The 17,962-nt window shown below is 42.3% G+C and overlaps 1 protein-coding gene across 1 annotated transcript in view; it reads left to right on the top strand.

The window, feature by feature from the left end:
- MED13L (mediator complex subunit 13L) overlaps positions 1 to 17,962 on the top strand; it is an 802,147-nt gene that overhangs the window by 743,505 nt on the left and 40,680 nt on the right. Inside the window, exons 20-21 of the mRNA XM_033955209.1 lie at positions 4,647 to 4,839; positions 6,451 to 6,889. Coding sequence (XP_033811100.1) covers positions 4,647 to 4,839; positions 6,451 to 6,889 — 632 coding nt within the window. The remainder of the gene's footprint in view (positions 1 to 4,646; positions 4,840 to 6,450; positions 6,890 to 17,962) is intronic.

The raw sequence follows: 17,962 nt of genomic DNA, 5'->3' as shown, positions 1-17,962 counted from the left end.
TATACATGCCATGTGTGCAGGTTTATGACATACTGCTTCTTCTAGTGGAATAGGTGTGTCATTCTGGACAGTAGGATATTCTCCCCATGCTCATGAGCCATACAGAAGGAATCCACTACCGAGGGCTCTGCTGCCCCCTTCAGTTTTTCCTTCTGTACCCAAGCCGGAAAGTGTCTTTCTGATCTGCGGTATTTTTTTGCATCTTTTATGGCTATCCATGCACTAGAGCTCCCCAGTGCAGGGGAAAACTCTGCCTATGTGGAGAAGAAGCAGACTTGGGTCTGCAGCCAGCAGGTTAATCCCTTGGGGATTTGTTTGACCAGCCTGTGGAAATTTTTGTGCAGCTGAGTCCATATCCCTATTAGCTTAGCTTAGTTTGCCTACTGAATCACAGGGGCTTGAGTGCACGCTTTTTAGGCATCTAGCTCAGCAGGGCTCTTCAGGGTGCTGGCTGCAATTTCACCTCCCCCCCTTCGAGTGCGCAGTTTCAGAGGGGTTGAGGATCACTCCAACCTCAGTCTAACTGGCAGCCCTAACATCTCAGTATTTGAGGACTGGCTCATTGAGGCAGGGATTCTTCTCCCAGATCCAGCTACTGCTTAGGGCAGTGGCCTCCAACTCAAACCCAGTGCAGGGCCACATTTTGGATTTGTAGGTACTTGGAGGGCCTCAGAAAAAATAGTTAATGTCTTATTAAAGAAATGACAATTTTGCATGAGGTAAAACTCTTTCTAGTTACTGAGAGAGGTGCTGGGATGTAATACAAGTATAGAAGGCTAACCAGGTAATAAGTATAGAAAGCCAACCAGGTCGTGCATGTGCAAGACCGGGGGGTTAGGACTTCGATGGGATAATAGGACTTCAAATGAGAAACCAAGGTGGCAAGGGGCCCCTTCTGGTGATTCAGACAGGTCGTGACCTGTTGGGCCGCCGCGGGAGCGGACTACTGGGCAGGATGGACCCGTGGTCTGATCCGGCGGAGGCACTGCTTATGTTCTTAGTTTATAAATCTTTCCTTTTGGCTAAATCTTAATAATAATATTGTAATTTATAACTAAAGAGACATATGATCAAGAAATTGTTTTATTTTACTTTTGTGATTATGATAAACATACCGAGGGCCTCAAAATAGTACCTGACAGACCGCATGTGGCCCCCGGGCCGTGTGTTTGAGACCACTGGCTTAGGGTGAGGCAGGCTGCAGCACCCTCAAAGTACATTGCACAGTGAGTAAGGCTATAACAGCCTATGGACAAATTGGAGAAGGAGTCTGAAAATCCTGTTTTTAAAGGTTTTCGCCACTTCTATAGGGTCCCCCACCTCAAAAATCCTGTTTTCTGTTTTGTTTAGGGGTTTTTGGTTTTTTTTGCTTTTAGTTAAATCAAACTCAATGTCTATCTTCCAGAGGCACGCAGACAGAAGTTTTACACTCAGATTTCGGATATGATGGCCAAAGCCATCATGGCATGGCACTACCTCCAAGTGCTAGACTCCAAGGCAACCATAATTATAGATGTGGTTCCTTGGGTGAAGGCTCACATGCATCCTCTCCAGAGCTCACTGCTGTCTCGGTGGTCCTCACAATTGAACTCCCTCCAAATGACACTCCCTTGGACTCTGGATTCCCACAACAGTGTGAGCTTCATCCACAGTTATTATTACAGGATATGCCCCTCATAATAGCTTTGTGGGTAATTTTCACAATGAATGCCAGCCTGTTCGGCTGAGGAGGTCACCCAGTCCAGGGGAAGTGGTTGGCCTCCCAGAGGAAGTACTCCATCAACAGACTGGAGCTTTGGGCCATTTGGATGGCATTTCGGAAGCTGGAGAAGTACAGGCCGTCTGAGTCTTCTCGGACAATGTTACGGTGTCAGTCACCAATGGGGCATATAGAGTGTACAGCTGAATTTGGAGGCCCACTTATTGTTCCTTTGGGCAGAGATACACATACAAGTGATTTTCACTGTACATGTAGCAGGAATGGGCAATGTCCAGGCTGATTACCTCATCAAGTACACCTTAGACCCAGAAGAATGGATGATGTCTGCAGCAGCATTCCAATCCATCGTTCTTCGCTGGGGCTGCCCAACATCCTAGTCAAGCCTTGGCCAAAGAACAAGCTCTTGTATGTGTTTCCTCTAATCTAATCTAATTTCCATTTTATATACCAGATCATTCCAGCAAGGACTCGAGCCGGTTAATAAACATTTAAAAGAAAATAATATAAAACAATAATGAAGGTAATAGAAAAATTTTCAATAAATTAGATCTATGGCCCATGTTAGGACAAATACTCCACAGAATAGCAAACCACCCAGGCAGAGTGGTCTTTGTGGGTCCAGATTGGCCGTGCAGTCTGTGGTATGTGGATCTAGTACGTCTTCAGAGAGACTGCAGGTTCAGCCTGATCTTATTTCTTAGGGACCAGTGGTCATAGATGATCCGGATTGCTTTGGCCTTACAGCATAGTTCTTGAGAACACTGTATTAAAGCGCGAAGGATACTCAGAGGTAATCATTACTACTCTCCTCAGAGCCAAGAAGCCTACAATGGTCTCCATTTGCGCAAAGGCATGGGAGACTTTCAGCACTGGTGCACAACAGAACAGGTGGACCTGTTTAGTGCTCCATCTTGGTAATGCTGGCTTTCCTCCAAGCAGGTCCGGGTCCAAGTGGCAGGCCTCTCTTGTTTCAGAGCCAGAGAACGCAAAGCTCCCCTGGTTTTTCATCCTAAAAGGGACTCTAAGGCTCACCATTTCCATTGTGCAACCTAAACGTGTTTCTGCACGACCTCAGTCAGGCTTCGTGCGAGCCTATTTAAGAGGCATCCATGATGGACCTCACTGTCAAGACCATTTTCCTTGTGACCATTATGTCAGCGAGAAGAGTCTTGGAGCTGCAGGCGCTGTCATGCAGGTAGCCATTCCTCAAGATCACGAAGGTGGGAGTTTCCCTACACATGGTTCTGTCCTTTTTGCTAAAGGTCATTTCGGCATTTCATGTAGGTTAGGAAGTAAGATTACCAGCGTTCCAGACCACAGGATCAAAGGAACAGGATCAGACTCTGAGAAAGCTGAGTATGAGGAGAGTCCTCTTACGGTATCTAGAGATTACTAAAGAGTTCTGACTGTCTGACCATCTGTTTGTGCTCACCAGTCAGGCTAGACGTGGTAGACTGGCTTCCATGGCTACCATTTCAAGATGGATTCGCATGGCCATCTTATCATCATATATTTCCTATGGCAAGCAATCGCTAGTCTCCTTGGAAGGGCATTCAACAAGAAGTGTGGTTTCTTTGTGGACAGAAGCTTGGGCAATTTTTCCAAGTTCTATAGAATGAATGTGGCAGCATGGGAGGATACTGTGTTAAGGACTGATTTGTACATCCCTTCGGTCCAGAATAGCACGCCTATTGCACTAGAAAAAGAGATTACGCTCTTACCTTGCTAATATCTTTTCTAATAGATAGGTGTGTCATTCTGGAGACCCGCCTGTCAGTTATTTCTCCGCCTGCCTACTGTCTCAATCAGACAAGTCATAGCTGAGATTTTGATGTTAGTCAGCCTACAAGGTTATGAAGAATAATATATTGCTATAGCACATTGGGGAATGTTTGAATTCCACAAATGTTTCTAGTTGGTATGGTTAGTTCAAAGTTTGGATTGTTACATTGCAATGTTTAAAATGTTTGTTATACTTTCAGAGCAGAATAGCATGGAATATTAGGGAGTCTCGCCATACCCTTCCTTTTTATCTGTCCCTATATAAGGCTATCGTCTGCTTTGGTACAAACTCAAGGGGACAGCAGAGCCCTCGATAGAAAGAGGAGGAGTTGAAAATCTAGAGAGGATTCCTTCTGCATGTCTTGCGTGCATGGGGAGAATACCCTATTGTTCAGAATGACACACCTATCTACTAGAAAAGCTATTAGTAAGGTAAGAACCTAATCTCTTTTTACTCCTTGGCAAATGTTGCTAAAAATTACCCTCTTGATGGAAATTGCTGTGAAAGGGCTAAGCCAGTATTACTGGTAAATTCATCTCCATTCTGAATTTTATGGTCATGTATGTTGTTTGATTTTGAAAACCTCCATATAGGGCATATGTAAAAGCAGCCTCAGCAGAGTGAAATGGGCTCACCTGTGGTGTGAAAACAGAGAGAATAATTTGTATTGGGTGGCACTTTCCTAAGATGTATTATGCTGCATCTAACAAGGTTCAATTTATCAGACTTTGCTCATCTTTGTTCTCGGTTGACATCTGATGCTATTTGCTAGAATAATGCCCAGTCTCTCAATACGTTAATACTTTGTATATGGTAATGCATCCCATCCGGTATGTATGGTAGAATGTTGCAGGGTCAAGTAGGGGGAACTGGGAGGGAGGTGCAGTTGGTGCAATATTGCCCTTTATAGTTTGACTATAAGTCAGTGAACATGCAAGGGAAGGGAATGTGGTACCATAGACTGCCATTATTTCTACTACCCCTCACAATCCCCACCTCATGCACACATATTCATCCCTTCCTACCTGTTCCTTTTTTCAGTGTCTTTATGGTTAGGGAAGGGGAGTCTGGTTGATAATGCATGCTTCTCTGACTATGTGCAGTGTATCTGTTGTAACTGACTGTTCATCATTCTCGTGCCAGATGTGCAGGCTTGGCCAGCACAAGCCCATCTGCAAAGTGCTTCGGGATGGAATCATGCGCATTGGCAAGACCATTGCACAGAAACTGAGTGAGGAACCAGTGAATGAGTGGTTTAACCAGCCGTGGAATAATGAGGACACCGACAATCATTCCCGACTAAAGCTCTATGCTCAAGTTTGCCGCCATCACCTAGGTATGTAGATTATTGCAGAGAATACAGTTATGTGATATTTCAGGAAAGGGTTGCTTGTGGAAAAGTACAAATTTCATTTGTAAATGCTTTTAAAGACATGCTTTTAAGATCTCAGAAGCTGCCAATCTGAGGGAGGAGAGAGTTGCCCCTTTTCTTTTCCAGTTTCTTTGGGTTATATTTTAGCAAGTCAAACAAGTAATGCAACATAATTGAGTCAAAAAAATAAAATAGTCAACCATATTTATATTACCAAGAATGGAAAAATAATCCAAATAAATAGCTCTAACCAGTCAAAAATTATGAAAGGAGAGCAGATTTATTAGAGGGTTGAGACGTTACTGATATATTATTATGATTGGCAGCCAGTGGTTCTTGACTCTGAACCGGTGTTTTTAGATGTGATAGGTTAGAAAAAATATAATCCTTCCATAATACTCAATTAGAAGCTTCATAAAGAAATAGGTTTATCTAGGTCTCAAGTATAGAAATCAACTCCTGGTCTTTTGGGTCATAAGGGAGATGTCAGGCTAAAAATGAAGATTACAACCTTGAAAAAATGTTATTGACTGCTTTTTCTAAAGTACAGTAGAATGCCGATTATCCGAACACTGATTATCCGGATGTCCAATTATACAAATTGCTTTGGGGGTCTCAGTTTATTTTTGAGTTCCCCCAAAGTACCATTCCTATTGCCCTCCCTCCCACTAGTGTTTCTTCTCTGTTTCTGCCGCCTCTGCCATCAGCCCAGCCAAACTGGGAGACCTTCCCCCACTGTCAGCACGCCCCCTACGAGAAGAGAGCGTTCCCCCTCCTTCCTAGAACAGACACCATCAATCCCCCTCCTGGACCCAGAGGAAGGACCCCAGGCCAACCTTGTTTCCCTGGTGGTCTAGCGGTGTGCCGGGGCAGGAGCGATTCCCAAGTCGCTAGACCACCAGGGAAATAAGGTAGGCCTGGAATATTTCCACTGGGTCTGGGAGGGGATTGGTGTGGTGTCTGTTCGGGGAGGGGGTGATGATATTTTTTAAACAGTTATTTAATGTCCGATTATCCGGATTTTTGATTGTCTGGATTGCTCTCTGCTGAGGTTAGTCCGGATAATTGGCGTTCTTCTGTACATCATCCATCACAGCAGCTCTTTTTCCAATCATTTTCAAAGACCGCATGCTGCCACTGTAAAGTCAGGTTATATACTGTGGCACTTCTTATTCCATCAGTGTTCACCAGATCTCCCAATTTTTGGGCACTTTTTTTTCCCCCCCAATGGGTCTGAAGCAATTGAATACAAACAATTTTGTACAATGTAAAGCTCTAAACTGAGCACAGATGTGTCCATGTGCTTCATGGTTATTCAGGAACTCCAGCACTGCATTTTACAATTTTCATTTGGTTTTCCAAATCCTATGGAGTTTATCAGGGGCATAGTCAAACTTTGTATGTCATTTCCTCAATAAAGAGGCCTTTTTATCTTCACTGATTCAACATCTGTGGCACAAAAAAGCTTCCCAAGGATGCCTCAGAATTGAAATTATTACATATTTGCTTCTGGAGGCCTATGAACATTTTTGTAAATGAAACATCTCATGTGCTATCATTTGTTTTCATATACAGCACCTTACTTGGCCACTCTGCAACTTGACAACAGCTTATTGGTTCCACCAAAATACCAGACTCCAGCACCACCAAGCCAGGGACAGACCTTAGTGGGAAGCAGTGGTCTCATACCTTCCAGTTCAGGATGCCTTCTGGGTCCTGGGGCACCACCAAACAGCAATGCCTTTAATTCCACACCCAACAGTGGAAGTACCAACCTTGCAACCAGCAACAGCTCTGGAACCTCCGTACCACCATCATCTTCATCCTCCACACCCATCCTGAACCAGATGTGCAACAGCTCAACCACAGGGTTCAGTGGGAGCATGGGTCCAGGTCAGAACTCTGTCACATCTGGCAACTCAGGGGATAGACTGCAAGGGAGCACCCCAGCCTCAGGAGCAGATGCTGAGGTTGGACAGAATATATCACAACAGCAACAAGAAGGACAAGAAGGGTAAGTTACTGAGTGTGAGAAGCATAAGGAAGTTATAGTATTATTTCATTAATATGGACTCACAAATTTGTTGTAGGTGCTTTAATTGCATTGTGCTGGGAAAGTTGCTGCACATACCTACAACACTTTTGAGAGCTGTTTTACATGCAGAAAAGGCCTTTTTAAAAATTGCATGGTTTTATAGACATGCATCCATCGACATGCGCTTACCATATATACTCAAATATAAACTGAGAATTTTGGGCCACAAAAATGAGGATCTTGGTTTACATTCAAGTTCGTACCCGATGACAAGTACTTTATTTCTGTCCCTGTGGCATTCCTGCTGTTTCCTCCCTTCCCCAAGGCGTCCTGTCCTGGTGTTCCCCTCTCCTCTCTTTAGGGGAACAATGTTATCTCAGTTTATATTCAGATGACTTTATAGTCAAGTACCATATATTCTCGAATATAAACCTAGATTTTGGGGTAAAATATATGGCTCAAACATGGGGGGTCTTGGTTTATATTCAAGTCTTTCTCCTCTCAGACCTACCTTAAGCCCTGCCGGTCCAGTAGTGGATAAGGGGATCAGAACTACAAATTGTAAGCTAAGTTCTGCTCCATATTAACTAATGTTGCTGGAAAATATTATGAAATATTTATATATTTCTTAAGTTAAGTACAGGTTGAAAAAAAAAGTTAAAAAGAGAAAACGCCAGGTTGGGAGTAATGAGGATCTCTACCACCACAAGTTATAATACTGAGGTGGACGTCTGAAAATCCCTATAATGCATGAGCATTGAATAAGACAGTGCATATATGAGTATATAGTTTCTCTTATTGGTCCAGTAGTGAGCCAGGGCTCCTATGCTCTTGCCCCGCGCAGTCTCACTACTCAAAATGGATGACATGAATTCCCACAACGGTTGCTTTTCATGAAGAGATTCACCTAAAGCGGGTACTCTTAACTGTGGTAGAGATTAAGTGACTTGGCCAGAGTCACAAAGGGATTAAACTCAGAACCTCAGCGTGCTGAGACAGCAGCCCTAACCACTAGATTACTCACTTCCACAGTAACCTTGTCAGACTGACAGGAGTTTGGTTTATATTTGAGTCGACCTTTTTCCCCTTTTTTTGGGGGGGGGAGGGGGAAAAGGTTACCTCAGTTTATATTTGAGTATATACAGGCTGGGTATGTTTTGGGTAAACGTTCATGGTAGAAACTCTTATAAAGAACAAAGTTAATTTCAAGTGTATTAGTTTCTTGATATACCATCAATTAAACATATCTAAAAATAAAGCCTTTTTTTGTAAAAAATTAAAGGGGGTTCACAGACAGTATATAACCAACATGAAGCCAATAGGAAGAGGGAAGGGGAATACATCGTTACATTTAGCAAAAAAAAAGAAAAGGGGAATATGGCATGGATTCAGCTAAGGGACATCTGACCTCACCAGGTTACTCTGCGTGTGGATGATGTCGTGTGTTTAGAGAAGGAGAAACCTGCGATCGCTACAAAGCGGCATTGGATTAGGAACTGGTTAAGAGATAGGAAACGTTTTCCCCAGCGGGTTACAGGATAAGATACATTTTGCCATATGTCCAATGTCTTTATCTTAACTAACCTATACAGAGATTCTTGTTCCAATAGGTGACGAGGTAAGGTTAAATGGCCACAGGAATCTGTCCTGGGATCGGTGCTCTTTAGCATGTCAACACAAAACTATTCAAAATTGTTAGTAGTCATTAACCCAGAAAAAGGTCCAAGTGGTGTTACGGACCATGTGTTGAAATTTGTGTGTGGCGGAGGCCAAAACAAAACAATTATTAGGAAAAAAAGAGAAAAAAAAATACCATAATATCTCTGCATCACTCCATGGTGCAACCTTGAGTATTCTGTGCAATTTTGGTCAACACATCTCAAATAAGATGGAATTAGAAAAGGTGCAGATAAGGACGACCAAAATGATTTAGGGGAAGAAACTCTTCTCGTACAAGGAAAGGCTTAAGAGATTAGGGCTCTTCAGCTGGGAAAACAGAAGGCGGGGGGGGGGGGGAGCAGAATGGGTAAATGCGAAATGATTGTTTACTCTCTTTAAAAAGCACAAAGAAGTTATATAATAATACTTTTACAGTTCAAAAATGTTCTATTAAGTTTTATCAAAACAAAACATATGGTGTAGATCAGCCAATACATATGCACAATATACATTACAGAAGATAGGAGGAAGTACTTTTCCACTCAACACACAATTAAGCTCTGGAGAATGTTAGCATAGCTGGCTTTATAAAAGGACACATTTCTGCAGGTAAAGTCCATAAGCCATTATTGGGAGCGTGGACTCTTGCTTCTTTCTGGGATTTTGCCCTGGCTTGGCCATTAATAAGCAAACATGGAAAAACGGGGAGAACAAGACATTTTTTTTTTTAGATATATTAGTGATAGCAGGAAGTGCAAAGTGGCATTCTGGTGAAGGAGAGGAATATGTAGAAGCTCATTGCTGAATTGCTGACCGCAGAAAACAAAAGCATCTGTTTTCAGAGGATTGTGTTTGTAGGGAGTTTGTGAAACTGAAGGAGTGCATAAAACGATGGGGCCGGATGGTGGACATCCAAGAGAACTGAGGGAAGGTCTTGCAGTTTCGCTGGCTGATATTTTCAACGGCTTTTCTAGAGTCAGGAGTGGTACCGGAGGATTGGAGAAGTGCGGATGTAGTCCCTCTCCACAAAAGTATATGTAGGGAACTGTAGGTCAGTAAGCCTGTCTTCTGAAGTAAGTAAATCCATAGAAATGCTTTTAAAATAAAGAATAGTGCAGTTTCTGGAATCCAATTTCTTTGACTGGGTGACCAGAGAATTGGATAGAGGGAGAGCGCTAGATGTGATGTATTTAGATTTTAGCAAAGCCCTTGGGCTGGGTCAGGAACTGGTTGAGTGGAAGATGACAGAGGGCAGTGGTCAATGGAAATCGCTCTGAGGAAAGGGATGTTACCAGTTGTGTGCCTCAAGGTTCTGTTCTTTTTAACATTTTTATAAATGATATTGCTGAAGGGTTGTCGGGTAAGATTTGCCTCTTTGTGGATGATACCAAAATCGGCAATAGAGTAGACACCCCGGATGGTGTGAATAACATGAAGAAAGACCTGGCGAAGCTTGAAGAATGGTCTGAAATTTGGCAGTTAAAATTGAATGCTAAGAAATGCAAGGTCATGCATTTGGGCTGCAAAAACCCGAGGAAATGGTACAGATTAAGGAATGAAGAGCTTATGTGCACGACGGAACAGCGGGACTGGGGTGTGATTGTATGTGATGATCTTAAGGTGGCCAAACAGGTTGAAAAGGTGACGGTGAAAGCTAGAAGGATGCTAGGTTGCATAGGGAGAGGTGTGGCCAGAAGGAAAAAGGAGGTATTGATGCTCCTGTGTAAGACTCTGGTGAGACCTCATTTAGAACAATTTTGGATGCCGCACCTTCAAAAAGATATAAAAAAGATGGAGTCGGTCCAGAGGAAGGCTACTAAAATGGTATGTGGCCTTCATCATAAGGCGTAAGGGAACAGACTTGAAGATCTCAATCTGTATACTTTGGAGGAAAGGTGGGAGAGGGGAGATATGATAGAGATGTTTAAATACCTACATAATGTAAATGCGCATGAGTCAAGTCTCTTCAATTTGAAAGGAAACTCTGCAATGAGAGGGCATAGGATGAAGTTAAGAGGTGATAGGCTCAGGAGTAATCTAAGGAAATACTTTTTTACGGAAAAGGTGGTAGATGCATGGAACAGTTTCCCGGAAGAGGTGGTGGAAACAGAAACTGTGTCTGAATTCAAGAGGGCCTGAGATAGGCACGCGGGATCTCTCGGAGAGAGGAAGAGATAATGGTTACTGCAGATGGGCAGACTGGATGGGCCATTTGGCCTTTATCTGCCGTCATGTTTCTATATGCGAGAATTCTGCTGAATCGGAGCAGCTTGCAACCATATACTGGAGGCAAAGAACGCTGATAAGTTCTAGAATTGAGGCTTTTTGGCTTCTTCTCAATTACATGACACTGTTACTGAGATATTCAAGGTGTACTGACAGCATGTTAGAGCAGTAAACTTTCTTGTCCTGGTCCATTCCTATTCCTTGTTCTCTTGCTGGCAAAGTTAATTGTTCCTCTCAGCATTTCAAGAGCTCGTATGTGGAGTTGTACTAGAGAGAAGGCAGGAGAAGTGACATTTAAAAAGTCAGTAAATAAAGAATGACAGAGGCATTAAACCCTCCAGTGTATAAATGCAGCAGAAAGGTGAGAGAGGGCAGACTCAGGAGTAGTTGAAGAAAATATTTCTTTACAGTATCAGAATTGAAGAAAGCTTGGGACGAGCAGAGGAGATCTCTCGGTCGAGGGGTTTGTAGACCGGCCCTGCTGGTTTCTGTTACCATGTTCTAAAACTTGTGTTTCTTGATGTCTAAATTCTTTCTGCAGTACCAAGTCCACATCATAAATCCCAATGTCCAAGATCTTCTCCTGAAAAACTGTTTTAACTTTTTAAAATCTGAGTAGATTTTAATTGGCGATTATTGGAATACATTTTAACAACTGGAACATGTTCTGGTCTTGTAACGTTTTAGACAAATTAAAATAGTTCTAAGCAGATATTTGGCACAGTCGAAGCCAAAACTTGACTCCCTGCACCTGCAATCCTACTGAGCTCTGCCTGTGATGCTTGCTATTGCTTAATTTGGCCATCAGGGGGTGCAGAGTGACCAGAGAAGTAAATTCCAGGTTGCATTTGCGTTCAAAGCTCCGACTACCTATAAAGAAGATTGGATGAGGGGAAAGAGTCAGGAGCTGCTGCAATTGCTAAGATCAGAAAGGGCTTGAACAAACACACGTTACAAACTTGTAAGCAGTAGAACAAATCCTCATCACTTCCGCAGAAATCATAATCATAGCAGCGACATGCACATGCTTTTTTGAGTTCTGGGTTTTGCCCTGAGGATGAGGCCCGATATTTGGACTGCCTGCCACTGGCATTTAATCCAGTGCCTGACTTTGGCCATGGCAGTACTAACCGGCGACACGCCGTCTATCTTTGTGGCCTAAACGTAGCTGGTTTGACATTGAATAAACACACTTTACTACAGTGATTTTGTTGTGCAATATACCTGTTAACCATGAATATCCACCATTAGGCACTAAAATGTTTGTTAGTTTCATACTAAAGGTATCGTATTAGAAAATGTACATATACAGTGTATGTGAGAGGGCTGGGGGTCTGCCTAGCGCACCAGTGACCCAGCTGACCAAGCGCTCCTTGAGGCAACCCACAATACTGGCATCAGAGGAAAAAGGAAAAGAAACAACCCTGATTTGGCGTTACTCAGTACCAAATCCACAGTTCATTTTAAACCAACTTTTCTTCCAAGTTGAAAGCAAAACCCAAAACAAAACTTTTCCCAAACAAGCTTTTACATTCCCCAAAGTCCAGTTGCCACTTTGTCTTGGCTCCCCCCTGGACACCATCCTGCTCTGGCTCCTTTCTTTTCTTTGGCTTGAATCACAGCTGTGCTTCAATTTAAGGCCTTTCAGGAAGTTTTACCACCTGACTCCCTGATCTTTAACACTGGGCAGGGGAATGAGGAACCTTAACCTCCCTTTTGATATGGATGGTCTGTATCCTTCCCCGGTTCCTTCTTCCAGGTGATTTAGACTGTCAGGGCTCTGAATCTGCCATAAAGGTTCCTTTCCCTCTGCATGATAACTAATCTTAGCCCATCCCCTTTTCAACGGGCTTCCCCAGCACTAAAGGGATCTTGACTTTACGGTGTCTGACATCAAAGCCTAGTACTTTCCTATAAGTTTATAGATCACCTTCAGGCATTTACTAAGCTTGCATAAACTTCCACACAAGATTTCATTCACACCTGCTTTCTTCAGTCTCACTCGCTGTCTCTGGGCTCCAGTCCATCCTATTTCCATGAGCATTTCCTCCTCTTCTGAACATGAGGAAACATTTCTCCCCTGAACTGCTTCAAACAGGGGGTTTGGCTTATTGATCTTTGATTTCAGAATTGTCTGAACAACTCTTTCTAACCTTTGTGAACACATGCAGCAGTTGACTTAGCATAAGAGCATAGGAATTGCCATACTGGTCCATCAAACCCAGTATCCTGTTTCAACAGTGGCCAACCCAGGTCCCAAGTGCCTAGCTAAATCCCAAGTAGTAAAACCAATTTTATGGTGCTTATTCTAGGACTAAGCAGTGGATTTCCCCAAGTCATCTCAATTATGGCCTATGGACCTCTCTCTTAGGAAATTATCCAAACCCTTTTTAAACCCTGCTAAGCTAACTGATTTCACCACATTTTCTGGCAATGAATTCCAGAGTTTAACGAATACAAGTGGATCGATTTTTCACTCCATCAAAAATTACAAAGAATAGGGGACACTCGAAATTACAGGGAAATACTCTGGCACGCGTTGCCAGGGGATGTGGTAAGAGCGAATAGCGTAGCTGGTTTTAAGGAAGGTTTGGACAAGTTCCTGGAGGAAAAGTCCATAGTCTGTTATTGAGAAAGACATGAGGGAAGCCACTCCTAGCCCTGGATCGGTAGCATGGAATATTGCTACTCCTTGGGTTTTGGCCAGATACTAGTGACCTGCATTGGCCACCTTGAGAATGGGCTACTGGGCTTGGGTCCAGTATCCCATCTTCATGGTGGCCAATACAGATCACAAGTACCTGGCCATGACCCAAATAGAACGTTCCATGCTACCGATCCAGGGCATGCAGTTTCTTCCTCCATTTCTTTCTTAATAGCAGACTAAGGACTTTTCCTCCAGGAACTTGTCCAAACCTGTTTAAAAGCAGCTACGTTATCCGCTCTTACCACATCCTCTGGCAATGTGTTCCATAGCTTTACTATTCTCTGAGTGAAAAATATTTCCTCCTATTGGTTTTAAAAGTATCTCTCTGTAACTGGATGGATTCAAGTATTAGGAATTGTAGACACATGTTCAGCCTTACACTCTCCCTTCCTCCTCACCCCACCTTGTTTTCCCTCCTCTCTTAGGAATTCTGTAAGAATCGGACCTCATACTTTTAAATAGTACATTTTGCCCTCTTTATTTAGATATGTGTGTTGGCATTAGAGTTCAGACTCTTCCCTGTCATTTACTTAGCTAACTCCAGCCCAGCTATAATTTCAGTTACTAATGCTAGTTGGAACTCTTCTCTAAGCAGACTAGAGAGAGCCTTAGGTGAGCCCGGAGGCGCTTCGTTGCTCCCCACACCCCCATCTGGGATCATCAGCACAGATTTGTGGGCAATTTAGCAGTCAGAGACACAAATTACATGCAGCTTTACTCTAAATGCTGTTTCCTTTTCTATTAATCCTACCTGTTTAGTGCCTTGTCGCTGTTTTTCACTTGAAGAAGTAATAAAAATGTCTCCGGCAGCACAAATCCCTAGGTGACATTTATTCAGGATAACTGTCACTGGCTTCTCTGAAACTAAAACCTTTGAGCAGACAATAATAATGCAAGACTAAACATTAAATTCTTTGTCTGCCGCAGCCACTCCCCCCCTTGTCTGTGTGAAGGAGAGATCTGCAGTACGCCCCTTGTACCTTAAAATGCTTAAGTGGTGTTGTCCCATTGCTCTGACCTCTCTCTAGGGGTCTAAGGGATGCTTTTGCTCTGATAACATGTTCCCTGTAAATTTAGATAGATTTGCACTATTTTGAATCCAACTTAAGATGACGGCAGATAAACACCTGTACAGTCCATCCAGTCTACTCATAGTACAGGAGACTCTCTGTTAACCGGAACTCTCAAGCAACCAGAAAATAAAATCAATTTTGGATGGAAATTTAAGTGTAAACTTGGCATGCCCACGCTTTGCCTACCACATGTCCAGTAGTTTGTCTGGAACAGTTTATGGTGTAGCATAGTATGGGGTATAGTATTAGGCCTATTCTCAAGCAACCAGAAACTACATTTATCCGGCATCTATCAATCCCCATGTTTACTGGTTAACTGAGAGTCTACTGTATAAGGTATGCTGTGATACTAGATATGCAGACTTGATTTGGATTTGTTTGTGCCTTAAAAGTCTGCCCGGCACTAGCCTTGTTCTCCAGCTACTGAAGTTGGCATCAAAGCTCCACTGCAGCCCATCAAAATCTGTTCAGCCAGGGCACAGACTTGGCTTAGCTTGTTTGGCTCCATTCCTTCCGTACAGGATTCCTTTGTGTATGTCCCACACATTTTTAAATGCCATTGCTGTTATCATCTCCACCAATTCCTGCCGGAGGGAATTCCATGTATCTATCACCCTCTCCGTGAAAAAGTACTTCCTGACATTTTTTCTGAGTCAGCTGCCATGCAACCTCAATTCACATCCTCTACTTCTACTGCCTTCCTTTCTATGGGAAAGGATGGGAAAATAGTAATTAAAAAATTGTATAGCTTGGATGCTGAATATAGACTTCATGGCACCTTTAACCTCTAAGACAGTTTCCTACACCCGTAAAGCTGCCTGGTATTCCACATTTCCACCGTGACCTTAAACGAGATTGTAGAAGACCAGAATGTAAATGGGGAAAAAAGTAAGGTAGAGGCTGATAAATTAATTTGGAGAAGAAAAATCACAGAGTATATAATCAGGAACTAAACAGAGCTCGGAAAACATATTATGGAAATAAAATAAATAGTTCCAATGATCAGAGCAAGGTTTTATTTAAACTTTGGAAGGCCCTTACTAGCACAACTAAGTCCATTCTCAAGATTAGTGGACCATCTGCACATTTATAAAATGGAAAGAATAATAGCCATACAAAAAGGGAATTATAAAAAATTTAAAGAGATTTGGGGGCCATTGACAAATTATTGTAATGAATAGATACCATTTTTCCATTATAAGTACAATGTAAATTGTGGGGGAGGGAGGGATTTTAGAATTTTACTAGATCAATTAAAAAAAAGAAAATTGTATAGGATAAATGTGATTGCATAGGTTATGGTAGGGAGGGGAGGGGGTAAATTTTATGATTTACTAACTAAACTAAACCTTAAGTTTATATACCGCTTCATCTCCACGGAAGTAGAGCTCGGCACGGTTTACAAGAACTTAAAAATGAGAAAGGGTAGGAAAAGGTTTACATAAGTTTATAAATCGAGTGGAAAAGTAAGGGAAAAGAAATTACATGTTAGAGAAGAGCCAGGTTTTTAGTTGCTTGCGGAATAAATAGAGGGAGCTCAGGTTCCGCAGCGGGATAGTAAGGTCATTCCAGAGACCTGTGATTTTGAAAAGAAGTGATTTTCCCAGTTTACCTTCGTGGAGAATACCATGTAGGGAGGGGAAGGATAGTTTTAATTTATGGGCGGTCCTGGTGGAGTCAGGGCACGAGGAGTTGAAGGAAAGTGGGATTAGGGAAAGAAGGATGCCGTGAATAATCTTAAAAGCCAGGCAAGAGCATTTGAATTGGACTCTGGAAATCACTGGGAGCCAATGAAGATTGGCCAGGAGTGGGGAGACGTGGTCAGATTTGCGTTTTACAAAAATCAGCTTGGCTGCCGTGTTCTGAATAAGCTGGAGTCTTTGGAGGCTTTTTTTTGTTAAGCATAGGTAAATGGCATTACAATAGTCAAGTTTGGAGAGGATGATGGATTGGACAAGGACAGCGAAATGTTTTTGGCGGAAGAAGGGTCTTGCTTTCCTTAGCATGTGGAGGCTGAAAAAGCATGATTTTGTCAAGGAGTTGAGGTGGTTGTTGAGAGAGAGAGAGGAATCGATAATAATGCCAAGGACCTTGCTTGAGAACTCAAGGTGTAAGGCAGTGCCTGAGGGCAGTGCGAAGAGGGTGGGCAGGTGTTCTAACTTTGGGCCGAGCCAGAGTAATTTTGTTTTTGATTCATTTAGTTTCATCTGTACCGAGAGGGACCAGGAGTGGAGTCTCATTATGCAGGATGTTATGTTATCGTGGAGGTTGGTGAGGTTCTGGTCTGTTTCAAGAAGGACAAGGATATCGTCAGCGTATGTGTAGATTGTTTCAAGGGGGGAAAGCTGGAAGAGCTTCAATGAGGACATATAGATATTAAAAAGGATAGGGGAAAGGGGTGATCCCTGAGGGACACCGCAAGAAGGAGACCAAGGAGTGGAAATGGTGCCATTAGAGTTGACAGTGTAGGAGCGAGAGCGAAGGAAGTTTGAAAACCAATTAAGAACGGTGGAATCAATTCCTATCTCGGAAAGTTGATAAAGTAGTATGTCGTGGTGGACGACATCAAAAGCAGCAGAGAGGTCGAATTGTAACAGAACAGCAAATTTGTTTCCAGAATGCCAGTTTCGAGATTTAATATTAAATAGGAACAGAGATTCAAGTGATGTATTCAATTTCAATTGTCATTTATTGAAACACTTGTAAGATATAAAAATGAATAAAGAATTAAAAAAAAAAAAAAGTGGACCATCTGCAGATGAACTTGCAAAGTTCTTTGATAATAAAATCAAAATCATTAGGGCATCTTTTACTACTGCGAGCCATGATGATTTAATATCCGGCAGGGAAACTTTAGATGATGTACCAGTAGATAGATGTTGGTAGAAGCAATTATAAAAAATAAAATTGTGGAACACGTAGACAAACATGATTTAATGAGAAAGAGTCAGCATGGGAGATCTTGCCTCACCAATTTGCTTGACTTCTTTGAAGGTGTGAATAAACATGTGGATAAAGGCTAGATTTTCAGAAAGCTTTTGACAAAGTTCCTCACGAGAGGCTTCTGAGTAAATTAACGAGTCATAGGATATTTTATTTGGTACTTCAATGAGATTTAAAAGTCAAATTTCAATGTCTAACAATAAATTACTATTAATATTGACAGGAGTTGCCATTCAACACATCACTAGGAATTGGAAAGACTTTACAAGATTCAATTATACCTTTTGGTGGAGTTCAGTACGTTATATGTATAAGATGGAAAGAGTTCTTGCTTTACAGAATGGGAATTATGATAGGTTTAGAAAGATATGGGGGCCATTGATTGAATATTCAAATGATTAGACACCTTTAAATACTTGAAATTTTATAATAAGAAGGGATATA

This window comes from Geotrypetes seraphini, chromosome 8 (genome assembly GCF_902459505.1).
Source record: "Geotrypetes seraphini chromosome 8, aGeoSer1.1, whole genome shotgun sequence".
Taxonomy (NCBI): Eukaryota; Metazoa; Chordata; class Amphibia; order Gymnophiona; family Dermophiidae; genus Geotrypetes; species Geotrypetes seraphini.
Note: the sequence above shows the minus strand (reverse complement) of the source record. Positions and strands in the feature narration are given on the sequence as shown.